At 43.0% G+C, this 25,247-nt stretch overlaps 1 protein-coding gene across 2 annotated transcripts in view; it reads left to right on the forward strand.

Annotated features, from left to right (window-relative positions):
- The window catches only part of dym (dymeclin), a 417,844-nt gene extending 398,964 nt beyond the window's left edge, over positions 1-18,880 (forward strand). For both annotated transcript variants that reach the window (XM_078222397.1, XM_078222407.1), the window contains one exon: positions 14,647-18,880. In XM_078222397.1, the coding sequence (XP_078078523.1) occupies positions 14,647-14,796 (150 nt within the window). In that variant the 3' untranslated portion in view covers positions 14,797-18,880. The remainder of the gene's footprint in view (positions 1-14,646) is intronic.
- The last annotated feature ends 6,367 nt before the right edge of the window (positions 18,881-25,247 follow it).

The raw sequence follows: 25,247 nt of genomic DNA on the forward strand, positions 1-25,247 counted from the left end.
ATCATAGAATCCCAATGGTGCGGGAAAAGGCCATTCAGCCCATCGAGCTTGCACCGACAATAGTCCCACTCAGGCCCTATCCCTGTAACCCCACATATTTAGCCTACTAATCTCTCTGACACCAAGGGGTAATTTAGCATGGCCAATTGACCCACACTTCCTTGGACTGTGGGAGGAAACCAGAGCACTCAGAGGAAACCCACGCAGACATGGGGGGAACGTGCAGACTCCACACAGTCACCCGAGGCCGGAATTGAACCCGGTTCCCTGGTGCTGTGAAGCAGCAGTGCTAACCACTGTACCACTACGTAGGCCGCCCGTACCTTAGTAAGTTTTTTAAATTCATTTTTACGGGATGCGGGCGTCGCTGGCTGGACCAGCATTTATTGCCCATCCCTAACTGCCCTCCATTTCAGAGAGCATTTGCGAGTCAACCACATTGCTGTGGGTTTGGAGACACATCTAGGCCTGACTGGATAAAGACGACATATTTCCTTCCCTAAAGGGCATAAGTGAAACAGAAGTGAAACGACAATCGGTAATAGTTTCATGGTCATCATTAGACTTTTAATTCCAAATGGTTTTATTGAATTCACATTTCCCCATCCGCCATGGGTTTTGAATCCAGGTCCCCAGAGCATTGCGCTGGGTCTCTGGATTGCTAGTCCAGTGATAATACCATTACGCCATTGCTTCCCCCACAGTGAATTGATATTTCTGACTAATTTTTCATTGTTTTGCAATTAAATGTATTTTTGTTGAACATTTTAAATTGTTTCTTTAACTGTTTCCCACCGTTTATTTATCAACATACCTTTAATCTATTTACCAAATCAACATTTTCCAGTTCTCTGCTCATTCCTGTGTAATTTTTACTTTTAAGATTCTTGTTTGCGATTGGAGTATATCACTTGCAAACTTAATGTGGAATTCCACAGCATCACAGAATATGGTGCAGAAGAGGCCCTTTGGCCTATGGAGTCTGCACTGACACATGAAATACCCTGACCTGCCCACCCAATCCCACTTGCCAGCACTTGGCCCATAGCCTTGAATGTTATGGCGTGCCAAGTACTCATCCGGGTACTTTTTAAAGGATGTGAGGCATCCTGCCTCACCCACCCTCCCAAGCAGCGCATTCTAGACTGTCACCACCCTCTCGGTAAAAAAGTTTTTCCTCAAATCCCCCCTACACCTTCCACATCTCTCTTTTAACTTGTGTCCCCTTGTAACTAATCCTTCAACTAAGGGGAACAGCTGCTCCCTATCCACCCTGTCCATGCCCCTCGTAATCTTGAACACCTCAACGAGGTCGCCCCTCAGTCTTCTGTGCTCCAACGAAAACAACCCAAGCCTACCCAACCTCTCTTCATGACTTATATGTTCTATCCCAGACAGCATCCTGATAAATCTCCTCTGCACCCCTCCAGTGAAGTTCACGTCCTTCCTATAATGTTGCGACCAGAACTGCACACATTACTCCAGCTGTGGCCTCACCAAAGTTCTATACAACTCCATCATGACCATCATGCTTTCGTAATCTATTCCCTGATTGATAAAAGCGAGTGTGCCATATGTCCTTTTCACCATCCTATTTACCTGCCTATCCACCTTCAGAGATCTATGGACAAACACACCAAAGTCCCTTTGTTCTTTAGAACTTCCCAATGTCAGACCTTTCATAATATACTTCCTTGTCAAATTGCTCCTTCTAAAGCGCATCACCTCACACTTTTCAGGGTTAAATTCCATCTGCCACTTATTCGCCCATTTGACCATCTCGTCGATATCTTCCTGTAGCACAAGACACTCAACCTCACTGTTAGCCACCCCCTTGTGATGCCTTGCCCTTATATTGTGATCGCTATTTCTCAGTGGATCTTTACTGTGACATTACTAATTAACCCTGCCTCATTGGCAATACAATACTCAATCTAAAATAGCTTAATGCCTGGTTTGCCACAGTAAAATTGCTCCAGGCAATTGTCACAAAAACATTCTACAAACTCATCTTCAAGACCACATTTACCAATTTGATTGGTCTTGTCTATAAAAAGTTTAAAGTCCCCTACTACTAATACGTACCCTTTATTGCAAGTGCCAACAATTTATTGTTTAATGTTCTGTCCAATGGTATAATTACATGTTGATGAAGGTAGGGCAGTTGATGTCATATACATGGATTTTAGTAAGGCGTTTGATAAGGTCCCCCATGGTCGGCTTATGATGAAAGTGAGGAGGTGTGGGATAGAGGGAAAGTTGGCCGATTGGATAGGTAACTGGCTGTCTGATCGAAGACAGAGGGTGGTGGTCGATGGAAAATTTTCGGATTGGAGGCAGGTTGCTAGCGGAGTGCCGCAGGGATCAGTGCAGGGATCAGTGCTTGGTCCTCTGCGTCTGGCATGTGGGAGTCTTTTAAGGAACTATTGATAAGGCTGCAGGATAGGCATGTGCCTGTAAAAAGGAAAGATAGGAAAGGTAGGATTCGAGAGCCGTGGATAACCAGGGAAATTGAGGATCTGATTAAAATGAAAAGGGAGGCGTACGTTAAGTCCAGGCAACTGAAAACAGATGGAGCTCTGGAGGAATACAGAGAGAGTAGGAAAGAACTCAAATGGGGAGTTAGAAGGGCAAAAAGAGGTCACGAGATGTTCTTGGCAGGCAGGATTAAGGAGAATCCTAAGGCATTCTATTCATACGTTAGGAACAAAAGAGTTGTCAGGGAGAAAATCGGACCTCTCAGGGACAAAGGAGGGGAATTATGCTTAGAACCCAAGGGAATAGGGGAGATCCTAAATGAATACTTTGCATCGGTATTCACGAAGGAGAGGGGCGTGTTAACCGGGAGTGTCTCGGAGGGAGGTGTTGACCCGTTAGAGAAAATCTCCATTACAAGAGAGGAAGTGTTAGGTTTTTTAGAGAACGTTAAAACTGACAAAGCCCCAGGGCCTGATGGCATCTATCCTCGACTGCTCAGGGAGACGAGAGATGAAATTGCTGGGCCTCTGACGGAAATCTTTGTCGCTTCTTTGGACACGGGTGAGGTCCCTGAGGATTGGAGGATAGCGAATGTGGTCCCGTTGTTTAAGAAGGGTAGCAGGGATAACCCAGGAAATTATAGGCCGGTGAGCTTGACGTCCGTGGTAGGGAAGTTGTTGGAGAGGATTCTTAGAGACAGGATGTATGTGCATTTAGAACGGAACAATCTCATTAGTGACAGACAGCATGGTTTTGTAAGAGGGAGGTCGTGCGTTACAAATTTGGTGGAGTTTTTTGAGGAAGTGACAAAAACGGTTGATGAAGGAAGGGCCATGGATGTCGTCTATATGGATTTCAGTAAGGCATTTGACAAAGTCCCACATGGCAGGTTGGTTAAGAAGGTTAAGGCTCATGGGATACAAGGAGAAGTGGCTAGATGGGTGGAGAACTGGCTTGGCCATAGGAGACAGAGGGTAGTGGTCGAAGGGTCTTTTTCCGGCTGGAGGTCTGTGACCAGTGGTGTTCCGCAGGGCTCTGTACTGGGGCCTCTGCTATTTGTGATATATATAAATGATTTGGAAGAAGGTGTAACTGGTGTAATCAGCAAGTTTGCGGATGACACGAAGATGGCTGGAATTGCGGATAGCGAAGAGCATTGTCGGGCAATACAGCAGGATATAGATAGGCTGGAAAATTGGGCGGAGAGGTGGCAGATGGAGTTTAATCCGGATAAATGCGAAGTGATGCATTTTGGAAGAAATAATGTAGGGAAGAGTTATACAATAAATGGCAGAGTCATCAGGAGTATAGAAACACAGAGGGACCTAGGTGTGCAAGTCCACAAATCCTTGAAGGTGGCAACGCAGGTGGAGAAGGTGGTGAAGAAGGCATATGGTATGCTTGCCTTTATAGGACAGGGTATAGAGTATAAAAGCTGGAGTCTGATGATGCAGCTGTATAGAACGCTGGTTAGGCCACATTTGGAGTACTGCGTCCAGTTCTGGTTGCCGCACTACCAGAAGGACGTGGAGGCATTGGAGAGAGTGCAGAGAAGGTTTACCAGGATGTTGCCTGGTATGGAGGGTCTTAGCTATGAGGAGAGATTGGGTAGACTGGGGTTGTTCTCCTTGGAAAGACGGAGAATGAGGGGAGATCTAATAGAGGTATACAAGATTATGAAGGGTATAGATAGGGTGAACAGTGGGAAGCTTTTTCCCAGGTCGGAGGTGACGATCACGAGGGGTCACGGGCTCAAGCTGAGAGGGGCGAAGTATAACTCAGACATCAGAGGGACGTTTTTTACACAGAGGGTGGTGGGGGCCTGGAATGCGCTGCCAAGTAGGGTGGTGGAGGCAGGCACTCTGACATAGTTTAAGACTTACCTGGATAGTCACATGAGCAGCCTGGGAATGGAGGGATACAAACGATTGGTCTAGTTGGACCAAGGAGCGGCACAGGCTTGGAGGGCCGAAGGGCCTGTTTCCTGTGCTGTACTGTTCTTTGTTCTTTGTGAATTTTATTAATGACTTAGAGGAGGGGGCTGAAGGGTGGATCAGTAAATTTGCTGATGACACCAAGATTGGTGGAGTAGTGGATGAGGTGGAGGGCTGTTGTAGGCTGCAAAGAGACATAGATAGGATGCAAAGCTGGGCTGAAAAATGGCAAATGGAGTTTAACCCTGATAAATGTGAGGTGATTCATTTTGGTAGGACTAATTTAAATGTGGATTACAGGGTCAAAGGTAGGGTTCTGAAGACTGTGGAGGAACAGAGAGATCTTGAGGTTCATATCCACAGACCTCTAAAGGTTGCCACTCAAGTGGATAGAGCTGTGAAGAAGGCCTATAGTGTGTTAGCTTTTATTAACAGGGGGTTGGAGTTTAAGAGCCGTGGGGTTATGCTGCAACTGTACAGGACCTTGGTGAGACCACATTTGGAGTATTGTGTGCAGTTCTGGTCACCTCATTATAGGAAGGATGTGGAAGCGCTGGAAAGAGTGCAGAGGAGATTTACCAGGATGCTGCCTGGTTTGGAGGGTAGGTCTTATGAGGAAAGGTTGCCGGAGCTAGGGCTGTTCTCTCTGGAGCAGAGGAGGCTGAGGGGAGACCTAATAGAGGTGTATAAAATGATGAAGGGGATAGATAGAGTGAACATTCAAAGATTATTTCCTCGGGTGGATGGAGCTATTACAAGGGGGCATAACTATAGGGTTCATGGTGGAAGATACAGGAAGGATATCAGAGGTAGGTTCTTTACGCAGAGAGTGGTTGGGGTGTGGAATGGACTGCCTGCAATGATAGTGGAGTCAGACACTTTAGGAACATTTAAGCGGTTATTGGATAGGCACATGGAGCACACCAGGATGATAGGGAGTGGGATAGCTTGATCTTGGTTTCAGATAAAGCTCGGCACAACATCGTGGGCCGAAGGGCCTGTTCTGTGCTGTACTGTTCTATGTTCTATGTACAGCTAGGATGCCTATAATTTACTTCCATCAGCAGTTTTTGATCCTTGCTATTCCTAATCATCACCCATACTGATTCTGCCTCCTGATTTTCTAAGTCAAGATTCTTTCTTACTAATGTCCTTTATTTTCAGGGCTACCCCTCCTTTTCCATTCAGCCTGTCTTTTCAAAATGCTGTGTACTCTGGAATAAACCTTAGGTCTGTTGGTCACCTTGTGACCTGTTTGGCGATTAGATCTAAACCACTTATTTCTATTTGTGCCACTAGTTCATTTATATTATTGTGAATGCTCCACGCATTCAGATAAAGTGACTTCATGTACTTTCTTGTCCCACTCAACTTGTCTTTACATGGATATCCTTTTCTATTGCCTCTACTTTTATCTTTGGATTTCTAAATCTCCCTTTATTCAAACCCTTCATTTGATTCCTCCTCTGTTAGTTTAAAGCCATTTCTCCCTACACTTAGCATATATGTCAGTGCACTCTTATGTTTGTACACTCTGTCCCTTTTTGTCATTGTCTGGTAACCGTTACTTGTTTCACTACCCTACACTATTGTCTTGTCTTTTCTATTTAACTTTCCAAATCTCTCCTCGCATGAACCCTCCAAAACAACGAGTCACAATATAAGGGCAAGGCATCACGAGGGGCAACAAGGCTCAGACGTGAGCCAAATGAAAAGAGAGTGTGTAAGTAGAAAAGGGCATATGTCCTCTCTCTATTCGACCCCAAAAAACCTCCCCCTACTTTTTAGCTTAAAGTCCCCTCTGCAGCCCTAGATATAGAAATCACCAGGACATTGGGGCGGCACGGTAGCACAGTGGTAGGGGCGGCACGGTAGCACAGTGGTTAGCACTGCTGCTTCACAGCTCCAGGGACCTGGGTTCGATTCCTGGCTCGGGTCACTGTCTGTGTGGAGTTTGCACATTCTCCTCGTGTCTGCGTGGGTTTCCTCCGGGTGCTCCGGTTTCCTCCCACAGTCCAAAGATGTGCGTGTTAGGTTGATTGGCCATGCTAAAATTGTCCCTTAGTGTCCTGAGATGTGTAGGTTAGAGGGGTTAGCGGGTAAAATATGTAGGGATATGGGGGTAGGGCCTGGGTGGGATTGTGGTCGGTGCAGACTCGATGGGCCGAATGGCCTCTTCCTGCACTGTAGCGTTTCTATTTCTATGTTTCTATGACATTAGTCCCAGTGCAGTTCAGGTGAAGACCAACGGTATAGTACCCTCTTTCCCCAGTACCCCATGAATCGAAACCAATTTTTCCCACACCAATCTTTGAACTACGCATTTAACTCTCAGATCTTATTTACCCTATGCCAATTTGACCCTCCAAATCGGGTGACAAAAAGGGCAGCCCAACTGCAGCAACCTCTCCAAAGACAACTTGCCAAGCATTGAGGCACTAATCACTCAGTTGCACTGGAATGCCTGACACCAGACTGCAAAAGCAACTACTCTACTCAAAACTTGGTTGCAGCAGGAAATTCCCAGGAGGATAGCGGAAAGGTAATGGGGATGTTTTCTCTGAAGAGGACAGACATCCCCTAACTCATGGGAGAACCCTGGTTTGTGAATGACCAAAATTATGAAGGCTATTTCAGGAAGGCACTAAATGCATCACAAAACTTCATTGGGAATTTGCAGAGCCAAAGTCGAAGTGTCGAACTGAACATACACATCTCCAAATTAACCATCTACCCAAACCTCCAGCCCTACCTGCAGAATATGTGGCAGACAGCAGGTTGCACATTGGATTTTTCAGCTATCTCAAACCCCAGCGAATGGGAGTGGAAGTAAATCATCTTTGACCCTGATAGACTGCCTAAGAAGAAGAAGATGTCAATTTGCTCGTGGCTCAAGTAGTAATCCAAAGATTATTATATGTGTTCTGCTTTTTAATTTATCCCCTAGCGGCTCATCCTCCCTCAGTAGAACCTCTTTCTTTATCCTACCCATGTCATTGGTACTCATATGCACCATGACAACTGGAAAGTTTCTCTTCCTCTCCTACCCTGGGGAAATGTCCTTAAACTTAGCACCAGGCAGTCAATATAGCTTTTTGGAACTCTCATTCTCAGCTGCAGAAAGCAGTATTTATTCCCCTCAGTATACTGTCCCCTACTACAAAGACATTCCCTTTCCCACCTCCATCTGCAGCCTGAATGGCTCCCTGCACCACAGTGTTATTTGCTCATCCACCCTGACGTCACTGCTCTCATCCATAGAAGCTGCATGCCTTGAACCTGTTGAACAATTGCAGGGGTTGAGACTCCTTGATTGCTGCCTTTTGGAGTCTATACTGGCCTCTCTCACAGCAACACCCTCATGTCCCTGACCATAGACCAATTCTGAAGTAGCTACCCCAAGGTATGTGACTGCCTCTTGGAACAAAGTGTCCATATAGTGTGTGTTTCCGCTCCCCCACCCCCCAAAAGGTGGCAGTGTGCCCCCCCCCCCCCCCCCCCCCCAAAAGGTGGCACTGCTGCTTCACAGCGCCAGGGACCCAGGTTTCGTTCCGGTCCTGGGTGGAGTTTGCACATTCTCCCCATGTCTGCATGGATTTCCTCCAGATGCCACGCTTTCTTCCCATAGTCCAAAGATGTGCAGGGTAGGTGGATTGACCATGCTAAATTGTCCTTAATGTCCAAAAATGTTATGTGGATTAGCCATAGTAAATGCGCAGGGTTACGAGGATAGTGTGGGAGGGGAAGAGTGGGGAGAGCGGTTGGGGTTGTGGGTGGACCAGGGTGGGATGGTCTTTCGGAAAGACAGTGCAGATTCAGTGGGCCGAATGGTCTGTTCTGCACTATAGGGATTCTGTCGTTCTGCAGGAATTATATGATGCATTGCCATGTCCTGCTATCTTTATTGTGCTTTATTTAACTAATCAGCTATAAAGTTTAAAAATATCACTCAACTGTTATCTGTATTTATATTAAGTAGTTTAGTTAAACTATAATTTAATGCAATACTTGCAGTTTCCCAATACCAGTTTAAACTGCTGCCCCTATTTAGAGGAATAAAATCTTAAAACTCACTAAACAATCACCTACTGGCTCAATTAATTAATGCCATTGAACACTCACCAATCACTGGAGACTAAGGAAAAGGTATAAATAACAGTACTTCCTTTCTCCTCCGCTCTAAATTCCCCATGTTCACACTCAGTCCTTGTTATCTCCACTCTGTGCTCTCACTCTGTAATGAAGTTGAGAATTGACTGTTCCCCGCAAACTCAAATTGAGTTCAAAGTTTTAAAGTTTATTGATTAGTGTCACAAGTAGGCTTACATTAACGCTGCAATGAAGTTACTGTGAAAATCTCCTAGTCGTCACACTCCGGCACCTGTTCGGGTACACTGAGGGAGAATTTAGCATGGCCAACGCACCTAAACAGCACGTCTTTCAAACTGTGGGAGGAAACCAGAACACCCGGAGGAAACACACGCAGACATGAGAATGTTCAGACTCCGCACAGACAGTGACCCAAACCCGGGTCCCTGGTGCTGTGAGGCAGCAGTGCTAATCGCTGTGCCACTGTGCCGCCCCAAGCATTGATTAGATTATTGGTAACTGAGAGCCACATGCGAGAACTTTTGACAATGCCTTCCATCACTTGCTGGTGATTGGGGGTAGGTTAATATCAAAGTAATTAACCAGTTGGATTTATTACTTCTTGTGGACAGATTATACCTGGATGATTTGCCACGTTGTTGTGTAGTTGCCAGTACTGGAGCTATATTTGAAAAGCTTAGATAGAAGCACAGCTAATTCAGGCACATAGGATTTAATGCTAAAGCAGGGATATTGTTGTAGCCTTTGTTGTGCACTCTTTCTAGTTGCATGGAATGAATTGAACTGGCTGAAGACTGGCATCTGTAATGCCTCTTTGAGCAGACTGAGAGATCATCTGATTTGCACCAGTGCCTGAAGATGACTGCAAATGGTTCAGTTTGCTTTTGCACTCATGCTGGCCTCCATCATCATTGCAATGAAGAGTCTCCTCTTCACATTAATTCCTTAATTATCCACCACCATTCCTGACCGGATGTGAAATGATTGCAGTACTTTGACCTGATCCATTAGCTCTGGAATTGCTCAGCTCTGTTCAAAGCATGCTGCTTTTTGTTGTGTAGATTCACAAGGTTTCCACCTCATGTTCAGATACAGCCGCTGCTGACCTCCACATACACTTCTACACTCATTGAACATAGCCAAGGATAGGGAAGGGGGAATCGGGATGCTGAATAATGGCTTTGATTCTATTGCTTGACTTGTCTGTGAGTCAGCTGTCCTTTGACACCAGTTTTCCTTATTTTCAACTGAACTGGTGAAATATGAAGTTGTGTTCCTGGGAGTGTTAATCTTGGTCTCCGTACTACTAGTCTAGTAGTATAATTGTTATTCTACTACACCCAGTTAAAAAAAGAATTTTGGAGGAGATTTGGGGTATTTTACACTTCAGGAAGGGGAGAAAATGGAAAAGTATTTGGGGATCATGGGCATGGCTATATCATCCAAGCTCTTCATACTTCGACTATGTGTCTGCAGAATATGTGGGAAAAATAGCAATAACTAATTAGAATGAGCGGACAGTCAAGGTTATAAAGGATACAAGTTAAACACAAGAAGTCAACCTTTTTATGTTAACCACTGAAGTTTATTCATTGGAGCACAATGATGGAGTTTATGAATTGTTGTATTCATCAGATTGTACTAGTAAAGGTTTAAACACACACACAATCGATTAAGAATGCTATTTTGTTTCTATCCTTGCTTAACAGATGTCGATGTATTGGTCATTGCCAGATACATGATCACTTGGTCTGAGGATGAGCTTTTTTTTTTGTTAATTAATATCCTACTGTTCTCTTGAACTGAATGTATAGTATATTATTAGAAGATCCATTTCACTGCCTCTTGCTGCTGCCTGTTGTCATCAGTCTTGCAAAACTGTAGGATAGAGTCACACAGAGCAGCGGGTTCTGTGGAACAATGAAACATAGCCCCTTTCATTATTCATGACGATGAGACTACAGCCCAGAACAAACTGTCAGAGCGCGACATGATTAGAACACTAATGACAAAGACAGGGAGGCAACTATCCATTAATAATGGAGTGGTATATGATCATCTTTCTCTAGTTTGTAGTGTCAATGTTTCCCTTGTGTTGGGCCAACAGTCTGCCCCTCAAATGAACCATGTCCTTTTATAGAGACCCAAATCAATTCAAACTGACATGGCAGTATTTTAAATCATCACTTTTTCATTCCCTTTTGAATCTCAAGTAACTTGTGCAAAGTATAGTGGCAGGGTTTGGACTATGGACATGTTTTGGGATTCTGAAATGTCTAAGTAATCTCAGATTTTATCATTGTCTTGTATTTTTTGGAAACCATCAACTGAGGAAACCTTGAGGGTGCAGTGGGTAAATTCACTTGAAGGTGTATGATAAAGACAGACAGGACTAGCATGAGGTTTGATCCATGATTAATGCTGAGCTCAGCTTGAGTTGCCAGTAAGGCACACTGATCGTTGCTAGAAAGTTGAATGTGTAGGAAAGGAAGAATTAGGTCTCGCACTGAATCTCCCTATAATTGAATAATCCGCTGTCACTAATTTCCTGCTTTCACCTGTGTGGCATGACCGCCTGAAGAGAAGCTGCTTTACATGGAAGTGAACCCAAGCATGAGTTAAATTTTTAATAGTTTAGGCACAGCATGCATTGATGTGCCTTAAATGAGATAGCAACTGATATTAGTAAAGCTTAACTGATATTTTTGTATGGTTAACATTCTATTATTAAGAAATTGAAGTCATCTTCCATGAACTAGTGAGTGAACACTTGAAAAGGATAGCTTGTTTCTAGACTGTTGTCTTATAAAATGCAAGAGCAATACAATTGCAAAGTTCCATCTTGTTGATTAATGATTAAGGGATCACAGAATTGGAGATAACGTGATACTGACAGAAAGTTAGCTAAATAAGAAAAAATGTAAACATAAATGGGAACTTTGTGAAGTTAAAACCAAAGCACCCAACATTTAGGGTCTAGCATCAACTACTGGTATTTAAGTGTTGACTTGGCTTAGTGATAGGACTCTGATATCTAATTCAGAAAAATGGGGGTTCAAGGCCGACTCGGGACTTAAGGACGTAATCTAAAGTGGAGCATTGAGTTATTGTTTCATCATTGGGGGTTGCCATCATTCAGATAAGGCATGAATCCCGAGCTCCCATCTGCCTGTTCAGGTAGACGTAAAGATTCCACAGCACTATTAGGAGAATGGGGAGTTTCTGCTGTCCTAGTCAACTTTCATCCCTCTGTAATTCCACCAATACAGAGTAACTGCTCATTTACCCCTCATGTTCTTGCCTGGGGCTTTGCTGTGATCCAAATTAGCTGTAAAGTTTGCCTAAAGTGATACTTTAAAAATGAATTAATTGGCTTTGAAATACTTTAGAATGTTCTCACGACTTGAAAGAATGTATGTGAATGCAAGTTATTTATTTGTTTGCTTAATATATATTTAAAGTGATGACTTTGACAAGCCATACCTCCCAAGATTGCAGGTAAAAATGAAATAGGCACAATGAAGTAAGCACAATTGAGAAAGGAATACAGTTGAAAAAGAGAGAAATGGATCAAACCCATGACAGAATTTACCTTTGTCCTCCTTCCCAACTTGGAGAATTTATTGATCTGGTTAAATGACTTTGCTCCACACAGACCACAATAAAAACAGGCCACAATTCCAGTGTACCAATAGCTCTGTGAATGTGTGCATCCTGTGGTGAGGTGCAGAGCATATTAATAAGGACTATCTTTGGCGGATAGGGTTAAAGAGAATCCTAAGGCGTTCTATAGGTATGTCAAGAACAGAAGGTTGGTTAGGGCAAGTTTAGGGCCAGTTATAGATGGCAGAGGGAAGTTATGTGTGGAACCGGAGGAGATTGGTGAAGCATTGAACCAATATTTCTCTTCGGTGTTCACGCAAGGGGACATGAATATAGCTGAGGAGGACACTGGGTTGCAAGGGAGTAGAATAGACAGTATTACAGTTGATAAGGAGGATGTGCAGGATATTCTGGAGGGTCTGAAAATAGATAAATCCCCTGGTCCGGATGGGATTTATCCAAGGATTCTCTGGGAGGCAAGAGAAGTGATTGCAGAGCCTCTGGCTCTGATCTTCAGGTCGTCGTTGGCCTCTGGTATAGTACCAGAAGATTGGAGGTTAGCGAATGTTGTCCCATTGTTTAAGAAGGGGAACAGAGACTTCCCCGGGAATTATAGACCGGTGAGTCTCACTTCTGTTGTCGGCAAGATGTTGGAAAAAATTATAAGGGATAGGATTTATAGTTATTTGGAGAGTAATGAATTGATAGGTGATAGTCAGCATGGTTTTGTGGCAGGTAGGTCGTGCCTTACTAACCTTATTGAGTTTTTTGAGAAAGTGACCAAGGAGGTGGATGGGGGCAAGGCAGTGGACGTGGTATATATGGATTTTAGTAAGGCGTTTGATAAGGTTCACCATGGTAGGCTTCTGCAGAAAATGCAGATGTATGGGATTGGGGGTGATCTAGGAAATTGGATCAGGAATTGGCTAGCGGATAGGAAACAGAGGGTGGTGGTTGATAGTAAATATTCATCATGGAGTGCGGTTACAAGTGGTGTACCTCAGGGATCTGTTTTGGGGCCACTGCTGTTTGTAATATTTATTAATGATCTGGATGAGGGTATAGTTGGGTGGATTAGCAAATTTGCTGATGACACCAAAGTCGGTGGTGTGGTAGACAGTGAGGAAGGGTGTCGTAGTTTGCAGGAAGACTTAGACAGGTTGCAAAGTTGGGCCGAGAGGTGGCGGATGGAGTTTAATGCGGAGAAGTGTGAGGTAATTCACTTTGGTAGGAATAACAGATGTGTTGAGTATAGGGCTAACGGGAGGACTTTGAATAGTGTGGAGGAGCAGAGGGATCTAGGTGTATGTGTGCATAGATCCCTGAAAGTTGGGAATCAAGTAGATAAGGTTGTTAAGAAGGCATAGGGTGTCTTGGCGTTTATTGGTAGGGGGATTGAATTTAGGAGTCGTAGCGTTATGTTGCAACTGTACACAACTCTGGTGCGGCCGCACTTGGAGTACTGTGTGCAGTTCTGGTCCCCACATTACAGGAAGGATGTGGAGGCTTTGGAGAGGGTGCAGAGGAGGTTTACCAGGATGTTGCCTGGTATGGAGGGGAGATCCTATGAGGAGAGGCTGAGGGATTTGGGATTGTTTTCGCTGGAAAGGCGGCGGCTAAGAGGGGATCTTATTGAAACATATAAGATGATTAGAGGTTTAGATAGGGTGGATAGTGATAGCCTTTTTCCTCTGATGGAGAAATCCAGCACGAGGGGGCATGGCTTTAAATTGAGGGGGGGTAGTTATAGAACCGATGTCAGGGGTAGGTTCTTTACCCAGAGGGTGGTGAGGGATTGGAATGCCTTGCCAGCATCAGTAGTAAATGCGCCTAGTTTGGGGGCGTTTAAGAGATCCGTAGATAGGTTCATGGACGAAAAGAAATTGGTTTAGGTTGGAGGGTCACAGTTTTTTTTTTAACTGGTCGGTGCAACATCGTGGGCCGAAGGGCCTGTTCTGCGCTGTAATGTTCTATGTTCTATGTTCTATGTCTGGCACGGTGGCAAGCACTGCTGCCTCACAGCGCCCAGGTCCCAGGTTCAATTCCAGCCTCAGGTGACAATCTGTGTCGAGTTTGCACATTCTCTCTGTGTTTGCGTGGGTTTCCTCTGGGTGCTCCGGTTTCCTCCCACTGTCCAAAGATGTGCATTAGGAGGATTGGCTGTGCTAAATTGCCCGTTAGTGCCCCAAGAGGTGGATTAGCGGGGTAAATACATGGGGGTTATGGGGATAGGGTGGGGGAGCAAGGCCTGGGTAAAGTGCTCTTTCGAAGAGTCGGTGCAGACTCGATGGGCTGAATGGCCTCTTTCTGCACTGTAGGAACTCTATGATTTTTTTCTATAATTAAAGGCACCTACTGTGGCTCAATAGTATTTTGGTAACGTATTGCTTTATCAATGCCGACGACCACTCAGCTGTTTGGTGTCCTTTGGTCTGGCTGTCTGGCAAAGGTTTGCAATGATTCTGATTCAAGATTGACTAACAAGGTATTCATTTTTGTTTTCATCTTTCTTTCACCACAGAAATTCCCAGAACTGAAGTTCAAGTATGTTGAAGAGGAACAACCAGAGGAATTTTTTGTTCCGTATATTTGGTCGTTGGCTTATAACTCGACTGCTGAGCTGTATTGGAATCCACAACAAGTCCAGCTCTTTACAATGGACTCTGGCTGAGCACTGTTTTTTATGATAATTGGTTAGGGGGGGGGGGGGGCGGGGGGGTAGGGTGAAAAGATAACACAACAGTTGGTTAAGGAGAAGAAGAAATTTTCATCCAATTTTTGCGTGGTATACATGTGTTGGGGAGTTATTTATTTGGACAGGGAGAAGGGAATTCAGGATGCCATGGAAATTGGAATTTGTCAATCACACACCAAAGCACAGTTACAAATGTCTGGAAGGGAATAATTATAATTGACTAGTTTTTCACCAAATACTCTGGATTATTCATTAGTATCAAAACAAATCCACCTTGAGCTAAGGATAACAGGTCCCTGTGTAAATGGTAAACAGTGAGGGAATGCAACTTTAAAGAGAAAAACATCCCATAGAGTATAATATTCACTTTATTTAAGTATATTCAGTATACTAATATCATTTGTTGGTTATAATAATGTTAATTAAGATATTTTAAAATTGCAGTCATTCCTGATTCCAGGAATGTTCCTGTAGATAAGAACTGAGACAGAGGTAGGTTTTTTTTTAGTTATAATAAAAGCTTTAAGAAATGAACTTGTATATTTAGTGACAGTGGTGCAGGTTGTGGACAGATGATTTGCAATGGAGGTATTGCCCAGCCCTTCTGAGCACCAAACCGTGAATGGACAACTTTTTTTTTAAAAACTTCATTACATTTTGAAATGCCATATTTATTACGCACACAATCATGAGCAAGGTATAAAATTAGGCTGATGTCATTTGATAAATATATCCAAGTCAGATTTCAGAATTTGGCTTAAAATAATAGCTTGATTTCACTTGATGACTTGGTAGCATTTTGTACAGAGCTGCTTAAACCAGGATTACCCTGTTTTGCATGTTTTCCTGGAATGATTCTACTGTAATTGACCCCAGGTGTCTTTGCAATGAGATTCAGGCATTATTTGCCGCTGTATCTAACAATATGAGAAACCGAGATAGCAATTGGTGTCACTCCACTGCCAGATGATCAGTGACACCGCTCAAATTCTGGTCTTGTTACAATCTGTTTGCATCAGCTGCCATCAGTGACACAGAATCATGTTTAGAACCAAAGGGATGTGTTTCTGTAGCCAGTTAACTCCATTACAGAAATTATATAGTAAATGTTTATTTCAACCAAAACCTGTGATGAGATTTTTGGCTTCATCAATTAAGATATTAGGAATTATCTGCCTATTAAAGTAGATCCCATGAGACTAATTGCAGCATAGCAGGGATTCTCCAAGTGTTTTGACCAACTATTTAACACCCATCAAAAAATCTTTATTGGCCATTCATGAATTTTCCCAAACCCCTATTCCATCTCCTTCCTGAGGAAACCCACCTGTCCTATTTTTGTGTCAGAGAAGCCCTCATAGGCTGAAACAGGCCCACCACCTCTGAAGGTAAACCCAAGACACCAAGCAGATGGGCGGGTGGGAAGGCTAGAAGGCCCACCTCTGCTTACTAGGAAATTGGCCCAGTTGCAACAATTACTTTTAGGCCCTCACAGCCTCACCCTACCCGTCTATACGCTTGATTCCCTCTTATATCCCCTCCACCCCTTCCATTTCCTAATTGCTCACTGTTACAATATCTAGTATGCCCAAATCTGGCAGATCTTTGAAATACTCCTGAAATTGACAACATAACCAAATATGCTTTGAAAATCTCCTTGAAAAAAAACTGTTCATTTTGCAACCACAAAAGTGTCAATCACACACAATCATTCAGAGTATCAATGACAAAACACTTTAATTAACTTCACAACTCAATCTTATGTGACTAAACAAAAAGGCATTGAAAAACTCTTCAAAGAAGGATAATGTTATTGCAAGGCACTAAAGATGCCAATCAAACATCTGCAAGCTGTGTCAATATTGACTACAGGGCTGAGTCCATTAGCCATTCTTGGAACTCAGCCAAGCATTCATAATGAATTATGCTGGAAATCAAATGTCTGGCCATCTGTTCAAACTGCTATTGTAGATACAGTGAAATGGATTGAATGTATCCTCAGTGGAACTTTCACTGCCTGTGATTGATTGACAGGTTCATGAGAAGGTAAAGAATGGCAACGTTTTTCAAAGGGAATATTTAATGGATTCTTTTTGGTTCCCATTTTGGAACCGGGATTCCCCTTGGTTTGCGACTCTTCAGAGGTTCCGTAAACCATATCTCCTAACTAAATGGGCCCAGCCCCATCAAAATTGCAGGAAGCTTAAAAGGCCCACCTCCAGAATGGAGCCAACAAAGGTGGAAGTGCTGTTTGCAGTTGCAAAAATGGCCAGAAACGGGAATGGGGCAGGAATCCCAGAATCATGTCCTAACTCCTCTTTTTAAACATGTTCAAATTCGGCCCAACTCCACAAAAATCTGGGCCAAAGTTAAGGATATTCTGAGAATCATTATTAAATGCTAAATTAATGCAAGTTCTCACTCTCACTCATAGAGCTCTTCCAAAATCAATCAAGTAGCTATTAGCAAAGAAGTTATACCTTCCAATATAGACCTGCTTAACTGTTCATTAAATTACTGTTAATTCTCCTCAATCCTGTGGTTATCAAGAACTGCTCATTTGAGCTGCTTGGCCACCTAATGTAGCTAGTGATAACATCAAAATCAACAACATAGATTTTATAACACTAGAAGCTTGATAGTGGACCACTTTTGTGTGTCTTGTTGGGGGCCAGAAAACATGTCCTACAGTGGCAGTGGTTCTTGTGATGTCATGACACAATATCATGGTAAGTCTACACTATATGTGTGCACTGGCCAAGTTATTACAATAAGACAACATGCATGTTAATTGGTAAACCTCCATAATACAACCTGTTTAAAGAATAGCCAGCTTCGCAATACAACATTTACTGTTAGTAGAATTATGCTGTTAGCTTTCCATGCCACCTACATGCTATTTGAACACTTGGGCTGCTGCCTCATTTTATTTTTCTCTGTGAGCATAGTACACCCTATAAATTGGGAATCTTATACAAGGTTATAATTTCACAAGAGCAAGTTTAGGAGCTGTTACATGAGATTTAGGCCTAATATATTTACATGTGGAGACCTGAGTACAAACAAGCAAACATTTTGAAAATAAAAACCAAATGACAGCAACTAAAGTCAAAGGAAACATTATGTGCATAAAGCCAACTGCATAACTTAATCAATAGTGATGGACAAACTAGTTCAGTAGTTTGGACTAAGGGCAGTCTATTTAAATTGAGTAAGACTGTAGCTCAATTCAGCCGTCTGCACTAAGTTATAACTTACTTTGGGTTTGTCCATTATTGATGTTGACATCTTAAATGTAATTACATTTCTAATCCAGATCTTTTACTGTTTAACCAAAAAAATTGAAACCGAATGCCATATGGCAGTTTCACAGCTCATGATTGAATAAGTAGAACAAGGCATCACATTAGGCATATATGGTTAACTCTGCAGTGGACACCCAAATAATGCCTCATGTAGCTCCTATGTCAGGACATGATACAAAGAACTGCACCAAGTTCTCCTAGAGGACTGGCTAACATTTTCTCAACAACCATAAACAGATTACCTGATCATGTATCTCATTAGTGTTTATAGCAGCTTGCTATGTGTAAAGCAGTTGCTGTATTTGACTACATAACAGAGTGCACATAACTAATTAATTGTATGTGAAGTGCTTTGAGACATTTGAAAGATGTGCCATGGTGATAAGTAAATGCAAGTGGCTGTTTCCATCACACCAATTTCCCGCAGACTGCAGAACATTTTGTCACATTAAATTTGGGGTGTTGTGTCTTGAATTTTTGATATATTTCTGAAGGCCCTGCCAACCCTAGGTGCCACAGCACGTATGCACTGTGACAGTGCTTGCAGACAGCATGTTGCTGGACCTCTTTCCCAGTAGAGTAGATGGTAACAAGATTAATTCAACTGAAATTTCATGTCACTTGGATTACTGGTAATAAATCAGAGGAGATTATTGCATTTTGGTGGGAAAAGTCTTGCTGGTGCAGAGCTGACATGTTGCTGACTTCGGAAAAGTTTTTATAATTAAACCTTCTTGATGGTGTTTTTGATTTGATTTTCCTTCTTGCAGAGTTTTATTTATGAGATGTCACACAACTACCTGTGCACTAAATTCACTTTGAATATATCAAAGAAACATCCTAGATTTTTACAGTTTCCTCTTGCTTTCACGGTCCTCTATCATCTCAAACCACAGTCTTTAAGCATTAACCCAAAGCCTTGTGTATTTTTCAAGTATGGTTTGTTAATTGTTCAACCAACTTTTACCAACTGGTAAATTACCATGTGCTTGAATGTACTTGGATACTAAGTTGAATGACCACCCTTGTCATTCTCCACCACCCTGCAGGCCACTAATCAAATTCCTAGTTGTACTCAGTGAGTGGCACAGTGGTTAGCACTGTTGCCTCACAGCACCAGGGACCTACCAGGGACCTGGGTTCGATTCACAGCTTGCGTGACTGCAGAGTCTGCACGTTCTCCCGTGTCTGCATCGGTTTCCTCCAGGTACTCCGGTTTCTTCCCACAGTCCGAAAGACGTGCTGGTTACGTGCATTGGCCACGCTAAATTCTTCCGTGGTATACCTGAACAGGCACCAGAGTGTGGCGACTGGGGGATTTTCACAGTAACTTCATTGCAGTGTTAATGTAAATCTTGTAACACTAGTAAATAAACTCCAAAAAACTTCAAACTTCAGTGAAGGCAAGTGAATGGTCTCTTTCCTATGAGGGAAAGAAAATCAATGCATCACTTAATAACCATGCACCTCCATTTCATGATTCCAGAGATAAATTGAGTGAGTTTAGAAGCAAATTATATAAACAAGAAATGCTGGGAAGACTCAACGGATCTGACAGCATCTGTGGAGAAACAAGTTTGTATGACTTCTTCAGAGCTCTGTTGAATCTTTCCAGCACTTTTTGTTTGTATTTCTGATTTCCAGCACCCATAGTATTTTGCTTTTATTCTAGAAGCAAGCTGCTTGACTGTCTTTTTACCTAGCAATGTAATATGGCTCCAAAAAGGGTAAGTTGTAAAAAATGAGATGAAAAACATAGAAATGGCTAAGATTATTAATGACTAGTCATTGGGCCTCCTCTCTTTCTGCCATCATGTAAAACAAAGCAAGGAGATGGTTGGGTGTTAACAGACAACAATTTTTTGCCAGTGTTTTAGAACTAGGAGAAAAGAGTTTGATTCACAAGAAAAAGCTTATGCTTTTAAGTGTACACAATCTACTGTGCTCAGCTTTGGCCTCCACCATGGCACAATGGTTAGCACTGCTGCCTCACAGCGCCAGGGACCTGGGTTCGATTCCCAGCTTGGGTCACTGTTTGTGTGAAGTCTGCACGTTCTCCTTGTGTCTGAGTGGGTTTCCTCAAGGTTCTTTGGTTTCCTCCCACAGTCCGAAAGATGTGCTTTTAAAGTTTATTTTAAGTTTATTTTTATTAGTGTCACAAGCATGCTTACATTAACACTGCAATGAAGTTACTAAAAGTTGGCCATGCTAAATTCTCCCTCAGTGTACCGAAACAGGTACCGGAGTGTGGCAACAGTAACTTCATTGAAGTGTTAATGTAAGCCTACTTGTGACACTAATCAATAAACTTTAACTTTAATGTCCTTCAGGGAAGGAAACCTGCCATCCTTACCTGGTCTGCCCTACATGTGACTCCAGTCCCGCAACAATGTGTTTGACTTTCAAATGCCCTCAATTCAAGAGCAATTAGGGATGGGCAATGAATGCTGGCCCAGCCATTGACACCCATATCCCAGGAATAAATTTTAAAAACATGGTGAATAATGGCATCATCCTGACACTTAATAAAGCCAGCAAGTTTAAATTAATTGCATATCAGCAAAATGTGGGACTCTTTTCAACTGACAGTGGTGTAAATCGCACAATGTTCATAGATTGATGAGTGCTAAATGCTACCTTTGATTGGCTTCCCCACTGACAGAGACCCTTTGATTGAGCGACATAGAATAAAAAGGTCCCAGGTTTGATCTCAATATCAATGCTATGTTCATGGATCTCAATCCAGACAATAGTAGAGATGGCTTCAGTGTTCCTCGAATGTAAAGAAGGAAATCAACCTTGTGTTTTGTTCTTGAATACTACTTTGTGACTGGAAAATACAAGATACAATTTCAAGCTGTGTTTTGTGTGATGCCCTACACAGTTGAATACTCTTTTCATAATTCTCTGATTTTCTCCCTGAGTTTCCTCAGCATTTCAGAATGAATTGGTATCGAGGCTGAATACACATCAGCTTTGATTTCACATTCTGACATTTCACTGACACTGTTTACAAATGACACTTCACATTTTCATAATCTGTGAAAATGTCACCTTGTTTTGTAATGTATTTTTTGTATTTCCTTTACAGTTTGCCCTGAAATGCATTTAAGGTGCCTGATTTGTTTCTGTGTTGCATTTTATTTGTATTTTTCGCGGGGGAAAGAACAGTATCTTGCTACATCCGACAAATTTTGAATTTTTATTTCCTGTTCATCTGTGAAGAACATAGAACAGTACAGCACAGAACAGGCCCTTCGGCCCACGATGTTGTGCCGAGCTTTATCTGAAACCAAGATCAAGCTATCCCACTTCCTATCATCCTGGTGTGCTCCATGTGCCTATCCAATAACCGCTTAAATGTTCCTAAAGTGTCTGACTCCACTATCACTGCAGGCAGTCCATTCCACACCCCAACCACTCTCTGCGTAAAGAACCTACCTCTGATATCCTTCCTATATCTCCCACCACGAACCCTATAGTTATGAAGCTTTAAACTCAGCTCAGGATAAAGTTGAGACACATCCAGGAGTCGCAGCATTGTAGCCATTGCACTAGCAAACACATCGTCCATAACCCACACATCAGTTAAAACTAGGATATGAGGCAAAGTCCTGAAGTAAGATTTCTTCTTTCTGACTTAGTTTTAAAGAATATAAAGCTAGATTCTTGCTTGTTTAACAATCATTCCTAGCATATGTGAACATTCAGTTTGGGCATGATGAGCCTGGGCTCTTTTGTCCACTTGGTCAAGTTATGCACTAATACTCATTGTTTAGCGTGTCCCATACAGAATGATTACTTGAGTTGATAGAGGGATACTGTCACCCATAAAACTGTACCGCAGCAAAGTCTTCAGGAAAGGAGGGGAGGAAATTCAAAGGTAAAGCATTTTTAATAAAAATAGTGATGCATCAGGATGTTTTGCATTGTCTTTACAGTAAGGTTGTCACAAGGTTTTCATTTTTTGTGTACCACAGTCAGAGTTTTACAGACATTAAGTTTAAATTATTGCTTCTATTTAACTTCAGCCTACTAACACATCATAGGAATTGATGAGAAAGGCCGTTTGTCTGTGGTAATTTTCCCATTCAGAAAAATTCCAAAGTGCCACTGTACATTCAGTTGTTTCTTAAATGCTTTGAGAATTTTTTTGATCTCAGCTGCTCTATCTAGTTATGGTAAATAGCGTTGATGCATTTAAGTGGAAGCTAGGTGAGCAAGTGTGGGAATAAAAAGATACGTTGAGGTTCAATGAAGAAAGATGGAAGGAGGCTGGTGTGAAGCAGAAATACAGACCTGGACCCGAATGAACAAAGAACAATACAGCACAGGAACAGGCCCTTCGGCCCTCCAAGCCCGCGCCGCTCCCTGGTCCAAACTAGACCATTCTTTTGTATCCCTCCATTCCCACTCCGTTCATGTGGCTATCTAGATAAGTCTTAAACTTTCCCAGTTTGTCTGCCTCCACCACCTTGCCCGGCAGCGCATTCCAGGCCCCCACCACCCTCTGTGTAAAATACGTCCTTCTGATATCCGTGTTAAACCTCCCTCCCCTCACCTTGAACCTATGACCCCTCGTGAACGTCACCACCGACCTGGGAAAAAGCTTCCACCGTTCACTCTATCTATGCCTTTCATAATTTTATACACCTCTATTAGGTCACCCCTCATCCTCCGTCTTTCCAGTGAGAACAACCCCAGTTTACCCAATCTCTCCTCATAACTAAGCCCTTCCATACCAGGCAACATCCTGGTAAACGTCCTCTGCACTCTCTCTAAAGCCTCCACGTCCTTCTGGTAGTGTGGCGACCAGAACTGGGCGCAGTATTCCAAATGCGGCCGAACCAAAGTTCTATACAACTGCAACATCAGACCCCAACTTTTATACTCTATGCCCCGTCCTATAAAGGCAAGCATGCCATATGCCTTCTTCACCACCTTCTCCACCTGTGACGTCATCTTCAAGGATCTTTGGACTTGCACACCCAGGTCCCTCTGCGTATCTACACCCTTTATGGTTCTGCCATTTATCGTATAGCTCCCCCCTACGTTAGTTCTACCAAAATGCATCACTTCGCATTTATCTGGATTGAACTCCATCTGCCATTTCTTTGCCCAAATTTCCAGCCTATCTATATCCTTCTGTAGCCTCTGACAATGTTCCTCACTATCTGCAAGTCCAGCCATTTTCATGTCGTCCGCAAACTTACTGATCACCCCAGTTACACCTTCTTCCAGATCGTTTATATAAATCACAAACAGCAGAGGTCCCAATACAGAGCCCTGTGGAACACCACTAGTCACGGGCATCCAGCCGGAAAAAGACCCTTCCACTACCACCCTCTGTCTTATGTGACCAAGCCAGTTCTCCACCCATCTAGCCACCTCCCCCTTTATCCCATGAGATCCAACCTTTTGCACCAACCTACCATGAGGGACTTTGTCAAACGCTTTACTAAAGTCCATATAGACGACATCCACGGCCCTTCCCTCGTCAACCATTCTAGTCACTTCTTCAAAAAACTCCACCAGGTTAGTGAGGCATGACCTCCCTCTCACAAAACCATGCTGACTATTGTTAATGAGTTTATTCCTTTCTAAATGCGCATACATCCTATCTCTAACAATCCTCTCCAACAACTTCCCTACCACGGACTTCAAGCTCACCGGCCTATAATTTCCCGGGTTATCCTTCCTACCCTTCTTAAGTAATAGGACCACATTAGCTATCCTCCAATCCTCTGGGACCTCACCTGTGTCCAGTGACGAGACAAAAATTTGCGTCAGAGGCCCAGCGATTTCATCTCTCGTCTCCCTGAGCAGCCTTGGATAGATTCCATCAGGCCCTGGGGATTTGTCAGTCTTTATATTCCCTAAAAAACCTAACACTTCCTCCCTTGTAATGGAGATTTTCTCTAACGGTTCAACACTCCCCTCCGAGACACTCCCAGTCAACACATCCCTCTCCTTTGTGAATACCGACGCAAAGTATTCATTTAGGATCGCCCCTACTTCTTTGGGCTCCAAGCATAATTCCCCACTTTTGTCCCTGAGAGGTCCGATTTTTTTCCCTGACAACCCTTTTGTTCCTAACGTATGAATAAAATGCCTTGGGATTCTCCTTAATCCTGTCTGCCAAGGACATTTCGTGACCCCTTTTTGCCCTTCTAATTCCTCGTTCTTTCCTACTTTCTTTGTATTCCTCCAGAGCTCCCTCCGTTTTTAGCTGCCCGGACCTAACCTACGCCTCTCTTTTCTTTTTGACCAATCCCTCAATTTCCCTGATTATCCACGGTTCTCGAATCTTACCCTTCCTATCCTTTTTTACAAGCACATGCCTATCCTGCAGCCCTAACAACTGTTCCTTAAAAGACTCCCACATGCCAGATGTGGATTTACTCTCAAACAGCCTCTCCCAATCAAGAGCTGCCAATTTCTGCCTAATCCCACTAAAGTTAGCCTTCCCCCAATCCAACACCTTACCCTTGGGACGCCACTCATCCTTTTCCATCACTATCCTAAAGCTAACAGAATTGTGGTCACTATTTGCCACATGTTCCCCTACCGAAACTTTGAAGACCTGACCGGGCTCATTCCCCAGTACTAGGTCCAGTATAGCCCCCTCTCTAGTCGGTTTGTTTTCATGCTGCAAATACCTTGTAACATCGTTCATCTTCGTATGCAGATTCCTGAGAATCAGTTCTAAATTTACCTTTTACGAGCTTTGTATCTGTGTCTTTGTGCCCTAATCTCAATTAAAATAAAAGGTTGCCAACGAAAATTGAAAGTAAATTTACAAATTTACTTTTTGAAATCTCCTTTCCAAGGTACAAAATACAAATACCCTCGTAACTCAGAGCTTTGTAAGAGATCAACTTTGCAGCTCTTTTCTGCATTGCCTCTCTTATTTAACTGTCTCCTTAATATTTTGAACGTTATATCCAAGGTGTGGTCTTGCCAGAGTACTGTGTAATTTAATTATATGTTCCATTGACTTATATTCTGCAGGTTTGACTATGTAGTTAAACATTCTGTTGCTTCACTGACTGCCGCGCTCCCTACAGTTGGACAGATCTCATGTCTAGTCCTGTGTAACTCAAAGGTGTGTCTCAGCTTTAG

This window comes from Mustelus asterias, chromosome 1 (assembly GCF_964213995.1).
Source record: "Mustelus asterias chromosome 1, sMusAst1.hap1.1, whole genome shotgun sequence".
Classification (NCBI taxonomy): Eukaryota; Metazoa; Chordata; class Chondrichthyes; order Carcharhiniformes; family Triakidae; genus Mustelus; species Mustelus asterias.